Source organism: Suncus etruscus, chromosome 9 (genome assembly GCF_024139225.1).
Source record: "Suncus etruscus isolate mSunEtr1 chromosome 9, mSunEtr1.pri.cur, whole genome shotgun sequence".
In the NCBI taxonomy this organism is placed as follows: Eukaryota; Metazoa; Chordata; class Mammalia; order Eulipotyphla; family Soricidae; genus Suncus; species Suncus etruscus.
The window spans coordinates 49,396,056-49,408,087 of NC_064856.1; the positions used below are offsets into that span (position 1 = coordinate 49,396,056).

Consider the following 12,032-nt stretch of genomic DNA (forward strand, 5'->3'; position numbering starts at 1 on the left):
ATGCAATGGGTAGGTCACTTGCCTTGCACATGACTGACCTGGGTTTGATCCCTGGCACCCCATATGGTTTCCCAAGCCTGACAGGATTCCTGAGTAGATCCAGGAGTAAGCCCTGAGACCATCACCAGATGTGACCCCAACACAAAACAAAACAAAATGTCATTGACTGAGATGCTATAGAAGGTTGAGTTGGTTGCTTTGTTGGGAATGATGCAAATCACAAAGGGACCTCAACTCAGGTGCTGAACAGGGAAAACACCTGAGCCCCAACTGCAACTACATTGCCTAAACATACTGGACATTGGAAGAGGGAAGGACAACCCACACATTGCTTGAGATCTGTTTATTTATTGCCATTTGTAAGTGCTGGGGGAATAGAACGGACAATCAGGCAATGGACTCAACTCTGAGCTGTTCAAAAAAGGAGAGGGGAAAAGTGCATCCACAATGCCATGACAGTCCAGAGGCAAGGAAGGGTGCTAAAGAGGAGAAAGGAGGGCCAAGTTAGTAGCATTGTAAGGATGCCCACAAACACTCGACTAGGTCAGGGCATTAGTTCTGAGAGCCCAATGTGTATCTAATACCTATGGGAATTCTATTAAAGATCAGTTGGGGAAAATGATCATTCTGCGCTTGGAGAGAAGGCTCCTGGAGCCCAGGTTTGAACAGCAGCAGCATATGGTCCCCTGGACAGCAGCAGGAGTGAGCTCCAAGCATCAAGGCAGGAGTAAGTAGTCCCTAAATCCACTGAGTGTGACCATCCCCATATCTCCCAAAGACCTCTTCTTTTTCTCAGCTAGGTAATGTTAAAACCAAAGTATAGGCCAAAAATAAGTGATTTCTAACTGACTACCCACAATGAATGGTCACTTTCCAATTATCATGGTTTTAGTGGAGTTTTTTTTTTTTAGGGGGGGAGGAGGGGTTCCCTGGTAGTGATCAAGTTTTACTTCTGGCTCTTCACTCAGTGACCACTCTGAGGGGGGCTCAGGGGACCATATAAGGTGCTGGAAATCAAACCCAGGTTGGTTGTGTGCAAGTCAAATGCCCTGCCCACTGTACTATTGCTCGGACCCCACTTTCCAATGATCTTTAATCTTCAAAATCTTCTGGTAGGTATGATCTCATTTATAGGAAAACAAACCAGCTCATAGGCTGCTAGACACCACAACGGTGGCAAATAGGCAGTACTATTTTGCTCACCTTGAGAGTCCACATCTTGCTATAGAACCAAGAAGTGATGACCTCTAGCCCGAGAGCAAAAAGCCATGGTCCAGAGCATCTCATCTGTATTCAGTGTGTTCACATAAGGAAGATGTAAATTCAAGTTTCCCTTTTTCATTTTGCTTTGAGGTCACACATGGCAGTCAGTGTTCAGGATTCTTGGTTCTGTGCTTGGGGGACAACATGCAGTGTCAGATTTGAACCCAGGTCAGCTGCATGCAAGCAAGTGCCTTACCCACTGTACTCTCTCTGAACCAAACCCTGCCCAATTTTAAACAAGAGTGGGGGCATTATGGAGGGGAGCTTAACAGGAGAGCTGTTCCCATGGTTTTAGGAGCTTTGCAGCAAATAGATCACTGCTGGAGCAGTTTATCATGTGTAGTCCCAAGCAGAATAAACATTCAATGTCAGACATGAGCCTAAATCCCAGTGTAAGTATTATGCCCCACCACTGGGAAAAAAGCTCAGGTTGAGTGGAGGGGATAGAGAGAATACAACTGGTAAGGAGCTTGCCTTGCACACAGTCCATCAAGGTTCCATCCCCAGCATTGCCTGATTCCCCAAGCATGCGAGGAGGATCCCTGAGCACAGCTGGTTATGTCTTCCCACCCCTGATGAAAATAAAACTAAAAGGACAGAAGCTGGCAGGGTACTTACTCTGTCTTAAAAGTACAGCTCTGACATTCATTTCCTGAAAGCTTCCCTACTCAATTTCTAACTGAATGAAATAATGCCTTTGATGCCTTGTGAAATGGTTAAAATTAAGTGATACAAAGTACATGGAAGCACCTGGCATGGACTAGGGGGACAATAAGTAGGATTTGGGATGATTTTTGTTGACTAAGACAATGGGTCATTCTGGCCCAAAGAATTCCAGGGAGATGCAGTCAGTTTCAGGTCAAAATCAGAGTGAGTTCGTGCGTCAGAGAATGGCCCACATGGATCCTTAGTGGAATTGTGGAACCAATCCCATCTCCATGGTTTAACTAGGACTATGGCTCAGGCAAGAGCCAGAGGCTTTCCAAGTATGAGATGACCCCAAAGGAAGAACCAATCCTTCCACATTTGAAGACACTCAATTCTCTCTCCTGGGTTTCCAAGGGAAATCAAAGGAGTTATTTGCCAAGTCTAAACCTGACTAGATACAGGTGTAACTGGGCTTTACTTAGAATTTACTTCAGTAGGATAACTCATCAGGCTACCAAGAGTAAATTTTTTTTAAACTTTTTTTGTGTTTGTTTGTTTGTTTTTGGTTTTGGTTTTTTTTGGCCACACCCGGTGGTACTCAGGGTTTACTCCTGGCTATCTGCTCAGAAATAGCTCCTGGCAGGCACAGGGGACCATATGGGACGCCGGGATTCGAACCAACCACCTTAGGTCCTGGATCGGCTGCTTGCAAGGCAAACACTGCTGTGCTATTTCTCTGTCCCCCCTTTTTTGTTTTGGTTTTTGGGTCACACCGGCAGAGCTTAGGGGTTCCTCCTGGCTCTACGCTCAGAAATCACTCCTGGAAGACTCAGGGGACCATGTGGGATGCTGGGATTTGAATCACTATCCTTCTGCATGCAAGGCAAACACCCTACCTCCATGCTATCTCTCCAGCCCCCACCAATGGCTTCTTATAGTAGAAAGTAAATATAAACAATTTTAGTAGACCTTTGTGGAGCCCAAGAGATAATACAGCAGGTAAGGCTCTTGTCTTATGTATGCTTGATCCTGGTTCAAATCCCACTCCCCAAGCACCACCTGGAATGATCCCTATGCAGAGTCAGGAGTAAGTCCTAAGAACTGCCCAATAAATGAGAGAGAGAGAGAGAGAGAGAGAGAGAGAGAGAGAGAGAGAGAGAGAGAGAGAGAGAGAGAGAGAGAGAGAGAGAGAGAGAGAGAGAGAGAGAGAGAGAGAGAGAGAGAGAGAGAGAGAGAGAGAGAGAGAGACCTCTATGGTTTGTCTCCTCCCCTAGTCAAATGGCCTCATAAACTTGTCACCTCTTGCAGTTCATTAAACCACTCTACATACAGGTCCCATGCATCTCTTGCATTCTCTCTACATTAGTGTTCAATTCCATCAGTTTACAATTTGGCAAAGTCCTAATCAGAGGCCTTAAATCTTCTTCCTTTGGAAATCCTTAATGATCAGGACCACACTGATTTGTGACTACATATACTCTGCATGGAGGACTGGTACAGTGAGAATTGTACCAGAAAACAGCATATCTAATCCAGGACAGACATGATACCCTGTTTGTGTCATCTTCATGTTTCAGGAAGTTTTGATATTCATGATGGGACACTGCCTTGATGACAAGCCCAGCGTCACTGGGTACCACATGCTCGGGGGGTCTCTTTCTCCTGAACCTGCAGCAATGTTTCAATCAGGACAAAAACCTATCCAGATCTTTAGTTTTCTTACAAAAGTTAAGCCAAAGTCAAGGCCAGAAACTGGCATTCTTTTTCCAGGAAAACCAGAAACTTGATTTAAGCTGAAATCAAGTCAGTGGATATATGCAAGTTACTGTCTTTTCCCTGAGCAATGCCTGAGACTTTCTCCTGTCAGTGTTAAGGGGACCATATGAGGGGCCGGGTAGGTGGCGCTGGAGGTAAGGTGTCTGCCTTGCAAGCGCTAGCCAAGGAAGGACCGCGGTTCGATCCCCCGGCGTCCCATATGGTCCCCCAAGCCAGGGGCAATTTCTGAGCACATAGCCAGGAGTAACCCCTGAGCATCAAACGGGTGTGACCCAAAAACCAAAAAAAAAAAAAAAAAAAAAAAAAGGGGGACCATATGTGATGCTGGGAATCAAATCCTGGTTGGTTCCATGCAAGATATGGAACACTGTACTATCTCTGGCCCTAGTCCATAAATTCTTAACACTTATTAGTATATATATATATATATAAAACTTTTCAATTCAGTAATTATGGTTTACCAAGTATAATTGAATCTCTCATAGATCCAAGACTACTTGGCAAGGATGTTGGACCCAACCAACCATGAGTGGTTAAATTGCATAAATATGAAGACTATCTTCCATCTGGATTCTGAAAAACTAGCTGTACTTTTCACTTAAAAAATGAACAATCATTGCTGGGTGTTAGAAATGAGGAATTGATATACAGCCAACAGAAGTATAGCACAGTAGTTAACGTGCAGGCACTGAAGGGCCAGGGACTGTAGGTCAGAGGCAGAGCTGGCCTTGCACGTGTGAAGTCCTAACATTGATTCCTGGCACCATCATCATGTGAGCTCCACTGGGCAGGCTAAGAACAACAACTACAGTACTGGGGCCAAATTGTCAGGTTTATGTCCTAGCTCTGCTCTCTGCTTTGTGGCCTTGAACCAAATTACTTCTCGTAGTTTTCTCATGTGTAAAATGGGGATAAAATCCCTGTACCATAGAATTTCTATAAAAATTAAGAATATGGTTGACCCTTGAATAGTATGAAGATTAGGAGGACCTTCTACCCTGTTTTTGTGCATTGAAAATACATGCACAATTTTTGATTCCCCCAGAATCTACTAATAACTTGTTAACAGCTTGCTGTCTGGAAGTCTTACTGATAAGGTGTTTATTGAATGAACATTTTTCTATATCTAATATATACTGTTGAAGGAAAAAAAAAAAAGGAAAAAGAGGCTGAACAGATAGTTCAAAGGACTGATCCCAGGCTTCGTCCTTAAGTCCTATGCTCTTTGCACAATTTTCTTCATTATATCCCTTTCTTTTCTGAAACAATTCCCTTATCTACCACTATTGAAACACCATCTCAGCTACAATGTGATATGCTTGAGTATGCCCTGCCACTCTCAAATGGTAACCTCTTGAATTCTACAATCCCTAAAGTAGCTTTTCCAGGGCTAAACATAACTAGCATTCAACAACTGTCTGACACTTTGAATATAAATGATCCAGAGCAGATACTGAACAGCATGTTTTTTCCATTCTTCAACAGCAGTCCAGTAAAAGGATGACATAAGAACGTTGACAAAGTAAGTCTAAAAGACCCAGAGAAAGAAGTTAAAGAAGGATTAGCCATGAAGAAATTAGGAGTAAGGAGCTGGAGAAGAGAAGCCAAGGTGAAGCCTCAATAACAAGTCTGGCAAGAACAGAGGTGGGTGGGAGAGCCAGACGTCATGTAGACTTTGAAGGAGGCAGAGAATTCTAGAGTTAAGGTGGGTTTGGATCAGAATTCTTACCAAATTTCTTTGGCTACAGAGCCTGGGTGGCATTCTGTGGGTGGCCTGCACTTAGCACACCAAAAAAACTGGACACAGATACAAGTGGTGAGAAGTGTCATGTAGCAGGGAGTGGCCAGTCCGAAATGCAGTCATTTGGGTACAATGCGCCCTCAGTGAGGGCATGGTGACAGCATAGGCTAATTGATGGAGCCGCCAGGGCAATAACTCAGAGAGCAATACTGCCTCCTCACAAGCCACTGAGGCAGCGCCAGAATGTTTCGTGGTGGTAGAAAGCTGCATGACCGCATACTGAGATTCCAGAACCGAGGCTAGGAGACAAGTTTACCAAAACGAGTCTTGACACAGAGTACGTTTCTGGCAAATGCATTATTATGCACCCTTTCTACTCGTGTCCTGAAGAAACTATTTAGTTTCCTTATATGGCCCTTCTCTTCAGCACTCTCCCGTGTCATAACGAACGTCTTCTTAGAAAAACAAAGATAGAAAAGGAATAAAACTCTTCCCCTCCTTCTTTCCTTCCCTACTCCCTCAGTTCCCCCCCCCCCTTGGGAGGCTAGTGAAGGACTGAGGATGTCAAAGAAAAAGGTGCATATTTTAAAATCTTTTTTTTTTTTTTAAATCAAGAGTTTTTCTGTGAAAGAAATCAGCACTGCTGAGGAGACGGGGTGCGGCTGCAGTTGTCCACGCAGGCTGCCAGATGAGGCCGCCTGTGTGCAACATGACATTTCTTCCTAATCCCATTAGAACTTGCACTTTAATCCACTGGCAATGAGGCCCAATGGACGGGGCCTGGGAGAAACACTCACTTCATAGCACATGCGATGAGGCCAGGCCAGGCATAATTTACACACCGCTGAATCAACTCATGTTCCTCCTTCAATTTTGTGAGCTGGCCCTCAGAAATTTTGAAACAAAATCCAAACTCCTTAGCACAACCCCATCTTCATGGTTTAACATTTTACTCCCTGTTCCCAAATCCTACATTCCATTTTTCCCGACGGCCCCCACCCAGTCCCTGCCTTCTCTGGAAAATTATATTCCCTTGCCTTGGAAAATTCTATTCATGTATTCCCCCCCTCCCCACAAAAAAATAAAAAAACCCAGCTTGGCTGTCCTCCAGGGGGATATTGTCACCATCATCTCTTTTACACATACATGCACCTCTTTTGCTCATATATGTGCTACAGTGCTCCCCTGGGAACTTCATCTCACTGGCTTGTCTCTTCTACTGGAACCAAGACCAGTCAAAAGCTGGGACTCATATCCTCTGGTGCCTGAGGCAGAAGTCTTAACATGCAGTAGGGCACATAAAATGGTGTTAATAACAAAGGAAACAGAGACACTTAAAAACATCACTTTGAATAGAAAAAGTAGGAAAACCTCTAAGCCTTTCCTAAGCAATACAATTATCTTCTTTTCAGGATCCAACTGATAGCTGGAAGCAGAGAGCAGACAGCATCTTTCATGAATCAGACAGGAAGGCACCTGTGTGCAGAGTACTTCACTCTTCATAGGCCCATGGAAATGAATCTGAGTTCCATTTTGCTAATGAATCTGAGGCTTAAAAACTTGCATGCTGATAAAGAAGCCAAACTACTACGAGTGTGTAATAACAGAACTAGCTCAAACTCGCTACTGGCTCAAAAAAAGGAGGTGTGTTGAAATGAAGACTTCCCTGAAGAAAATGAAAAAGGCAATGAATCCCTCTGCATCTCAGACTGAGGTTGCAAGCTCCGACCAGAATAACTGAAAACCAGCCTTGATCTGGGCAGTTGAGATCGTTGAACACAGCTGCTGTTCCGTCATTTAAGACTCATCAGATATTCCTGGTAAAGCACTATTTTAAGACCATTTTCCAAACTGAACTCGAGGGTAATAGGGTTGAGTATGTATAAAAAGAGAAAGGAGTCAGCTAGGGCTTACTAAGCCATGCCATCCTCTCAGAACTCCTGCAGTGCACTTGGCTTCAGGATCACAGGATCTGCATTAACCTTTCAGGGGTAGGATTACAACCAGCATCACATTTTCCCATTTCAAAATTTAGTCTTCTAAGAGATCCCAGAGTTTATTTTTTAAAAATACTAGATTGGGGGCGGGAGAGATAATGCAGCAGGAAGGCTGTTTGCCTTGCACATGACTGACACAGGTTTAATCTCTGGTACCCCATATGGTTCCCTCAGCCAGCCAGGTGTGATTCCTGAGTGCAGAGCCAGGAGTAAGCCCTGAACACTGCTTACCAAAACAAAAAAACAGAAAAATGAATTTTTTCTTTAAATTAGAAAAATGACTAGAGGCAATGACAACAATAACCATTTGAAAGAAATCCAGTTCCAGAAATTTTCTTTTTATTTTTCAAACAAAATTTAAGTCCAGGTTTTCTATTCCTTTCTCCATCCATTAACATTTTTAAAAGAAAGGGGTTGGGGGCTGGAGATAGTATAGTGGATAGGGTGTTTGCCTTGCACACATGGACCTGGATTTAATCAATCCCACATCCCATATGGTCCCCTGACCCTGTGAAGAATGAATGATTCCTAAGTGCAGAGCCAGGAGTAAGACCTGAGCATTGCAGGGTGTAGAACCCAAACCAGGAAAAAAAGTTGCTGGGGGAAAAGCCAACTTTTCCTTGCTATGTTACGCCAAGCCCCCACTTTCTCAACTCCTAGATTTAATACCAGCACAGCTTTTATTTAGAGGGAGGTAGGGGAGGGGAATGCATACTTTGTGATGCTCAAGGGCTGCTCCTTGCTTAATTAATCCTCAGGGAACCAAGAGGTGTCAGAGATAGGAATGAGGGCCTCTTGCAAGTGAAGCAAGTGTTTAGCCCACTGAGCTATCTTTTCTGGCTCTCCTGTCTGAACCAAGCCCCTGGAATGCCTGCTTGGAAAACTATAGGTGCTGACAGTTAAGTGCACAGACTAATCCAAGGCTTATCACAGCCCTAACTTTAAATAGCAGTTGTCTTATTTAGGACAACAGCAAGCAATGTGGCAAATGCAGTTTAGCTTCCGGCTCTGTGCTCACTGACCAAGCCAAATAAATAAGCTGCAGATTAGATTTTCACATCAGCACAAATAAAAATATTTCATTTGCTTTTCATTTTTGTTTATTTATTTTGGTTTTTGGGCCACACCTGGTAATGCTCAGGGGTTACTCCTGGCTAGGCACTCAGAAATCGCTCCTGGCTTGGGGGACCATATGGGACATGGGTGGGGAGGGGTCGAACCACAGTTCGTCCTAAGTCAGCCTAGTGCAAGGCAAATGCTCTGGCTGCTTCATTTGCTTTTTGGACAACATCCCACCGATTCAATTATTTTGTCTCTTTTTAGAGTCTAAACTTGTACAGAGGAACATAAATGTATAAAGGTATGGTTCCTCCTTCCTCTTCTCGGAAAATGCTGCTTCTGAACATTCAGTCTCTTGGAGAGAAATTTTACTGACTGCTGTACACAGAAAGGAATAAATTCAAGTATATTGGAAAGAATTTCTCTTTTTAGCCTTTATTTAATTGTTCAGGGATAGGGAGAGGGGAGGAGACAAAAACCAATGAGTAGTGCAGAGCACGCCTGTGCCAACATCATGACACGTCACCATCATTGCTGACTCTGATTTCAGGGGGAGCTGAACACCTTGGTGTATTTCTATTGGAGCTTGGCTTAAGGCTCTCTTTAGCCACTCACAAATGATAACAGTCTAGAGAGCTTCTGTACAAGGGGCAGAGCACAGTAGTGCACTGGTCTGCAGCCAAGTATCAGCACATTTTCTACAGCATAGGAGGATGACAGGGAGATTTCTATTGCAGCCTTGGGTCCAACCAAGATTTAGAAAACTTAAAGTGAACCATCTTTACCCAGAAGTGTGGCTGTGGGAAGGAGTGGTGATGAGTAAACGCATCAGTAAACACATCAGTGAAACTCAGGACTAATAGACACATACAAGTCCCAAAACACAAAGCAACAAAGACTATATCCTTGAGTCACATGTGTGTAAGTACACAACAGGGTGAGCAAGGGCGATTAGATGAGCCACTGAAGTTTTAGGGATTATTCTGAAACTTGCTCCAATTTATTTTCAAAGTAAATTTCTTTTCCTGGACAGGTAAAGCTTGTGCTTGAAAAATGTCGTCAGAAGGGACACGATTTTTTAAAATATTCTTCTGCAGCTTGCTTCCAGGTAACTTCTGTTTGGCTAACGATCAGAAGCATGTGTAATCCTCTGGGAGGAAAACAGTCATGTACAGGTGAAGCAAAGTGTTCTATGAACTTACACAGTAAGCAAGAGTTTGATCTCCTTCGACCACTCCACATTGCTGTCCTCAGAGAGGGCAGCTCACTTCCTCTGGAAGAAGCCGGTAATGGATGCTTGTCTGTTGGCTTTGCCCAGAGCACCAGACCCTTTCTTGGGTCCCTTTCGTTCCTCTTTGGGCTCTTTCTTTACAGTTAGGGCGAGGGGTCTGTGTACAGAGCCAGTCTTTGTCTTCAGCTCCTCTTCACTATCTGTGCAGGATTCACTTTCATAGCATTTTTCAGTCACTGTGAAGGAGAGAAGCATGGGACATGAATGAATCCTGTCATTACCAACGCCACTCTACCATGAGAGGTTGTGTTCACTAAAAACCCTGAACAGGGCACTGGAGTGATAGCACAGTGGGTAGGGCATTTGTCTTGCACGCAGCTGACCTGGGTTCAATTCCTGGCATCATATGGTTCTCCAAGCCTGCCAGGAGATATTTCTAAGTGCAGAGCCAGGAGTAAATCCGAGTGCTGCTGATGTGACGTGGAAGAAAGGGAAGGAGGAAGGGAGGGATGGAGGGAGGGAGGGAGGGAGGGAGGGAGGGAGGGAGGGAGGGAGGGAGGGAGGGAGGGAGGGAGACAGGAACCTTGAACAGATGTGTGCAGAGCATTCTCCCCTTGGGATATCAAATTCAGTTCACACCTATTCTGAGTTTACCTGGCCTCTGCAGAGGCTCATAATCAGCCCCTACTTTTAGTTTTAGTTCCTTATTGCATACCACTACACAGCCCAACCCTTATCTAACCACCCAAACTTTGTACTCTGATACTAGCCAGCTCCTGAGCTCTCCGTGGCTATATATCAAATACTTATTTTCACTTCCCTGCTCTGACCACCTCCTAATGCCTCACCTCCCTGACCGACAGTCCTGGTTTGAATCTCTTCTGTTCTACCAGTTCCTTTCTGGCTTGGCTTAATGTCAGGGACCCTCCTAGCCAGCTTCACCTGATGGACACTCTCAGCCTGCATCCCAAGTACACAGACTTATAATTCACCCAAGATTTTAGTAGTCTGTACATGGAAGATAATTACCCCAGGAAAATTCTACCAGATACCAAAACTGATATAAAACTAGGATGGACAAAGATAAAAATAAGAAAGTCACCAGTTTTTCTTACTACCTACCTACCTACCTACCAGTCAATGGCATATTTTGCCTCTTCTGTTGATAATATTTTCTAAATACCTCCCACCTCTATCTTGTAGTGGAAACTGGGAAAAGGACTAGAGCGGCAGGCAATCCCTATCAGGAAGCTTCAATGGGCAGTGAAATCACACAAATGATCAACAGCAGTTATGCAACCACAAGAGCACAATGCCACCTTCCTGTGGCTTGAGAGAGCTACAGCAACTATTGAAGCAATGGGAACCTTTCTTAGCCTCCCTGACTGCAGCAGATACTGGAGAAAAACTATCAAGGTAAAAACTATTCTTTGTGAAACAAAGTAAGTAACATAAGGAAAGGTCTTTTTCCTCCATCAGAGGACAGTAGAATTTAAGGCTCTTAAAAATTGATCATTAACTTTAAACTGTTGTAGAGAGAAGCACTTGGTAATAAGATACATAATTATTCTAGTATTTCATTTGCTATTCAAATCATCTGAAGGGCTTTTTAAAAACTGGTTGCTGGACTCCATTTCTAGAGTTTCAGACTGGGATAAAAAGGGAAAAAGCTTTTCTGGGCTGGAGTGATAGAAGAGTGGGCAGGGTGTTTGCGATGTACACAGAAGACTCAGGTTTTATATGGATATTCTATATGGTCCAGAGTCCACCAGGAGTGATCCCAGAGCAGAACCAACATTTAGTCCTAAGCATAGCTGGGTGTGACCCCCCCCCCCCAAATACAAATAAAACAAAAGCTTTTCTACCATGTCCTCAAGGTCATGCTGGTCTGGAGGTTCCACCCTGAAAATAATTTTCTCTGGTAAGTACCTGCAGTGCTAATTTCCCCTCACCATGGACTAAGCCGAAGACAACTAGGTAACCAGGAAGCCATCCCCTACTTTACTTATTTCCCCATCCCATTAAAGTTGCACAATTAATAGCCCCCCTCCTTCAGCAGAGTTCTGAGGATCTGCCATTACTCAAGACCACACTTCAAACATAAATCAGTGTTCTTTAAGACCTGCCTTACTACTCAGCTGGGCCCCATAGACCAGAAACACTCACATCTCCTAAAAGCATATTAGAAATAAAATATGAGGAGGGGTGTTGATGGCTTAAGTGGTACAGTGTTTGTCTTGCATATGAGAAGGACCAAATTCAATCCCTGGCAACGTAAGACAAAACAGGCTATATCTCAGGTGCCTAGCTAGGCCAT

General features: G+C 44.0%; 1 protein-coding gene across 2 annotated transcripts in view; it reads right to left on the reverse strand.

Moving 5' to 3' along the window:
• Positions 1–9,321: 9,321 nt before the first annotated feature.
• Positions 9,322–12,032, reverse strand: part of POLD3 (DNA polymerase delta 3, accessory subunit) — a 58,059-nt gene continuing 55,348 nt past the window's right edge. For both annotated transcript variants that reach the window (XM_049780293.1, XM_049780292.1), the window contains one exon: positions 9,322–9,951. In XM_049780293.1, the coding sequence (XP_049636250.1) occupies positions 9,749–9,951 (203 nt within the window). In that variant the 3' untranslated portion in view covers positions 9,322–9,748. The remainder of the gene's footprint in view (positions 9,952–12,032) is intronic.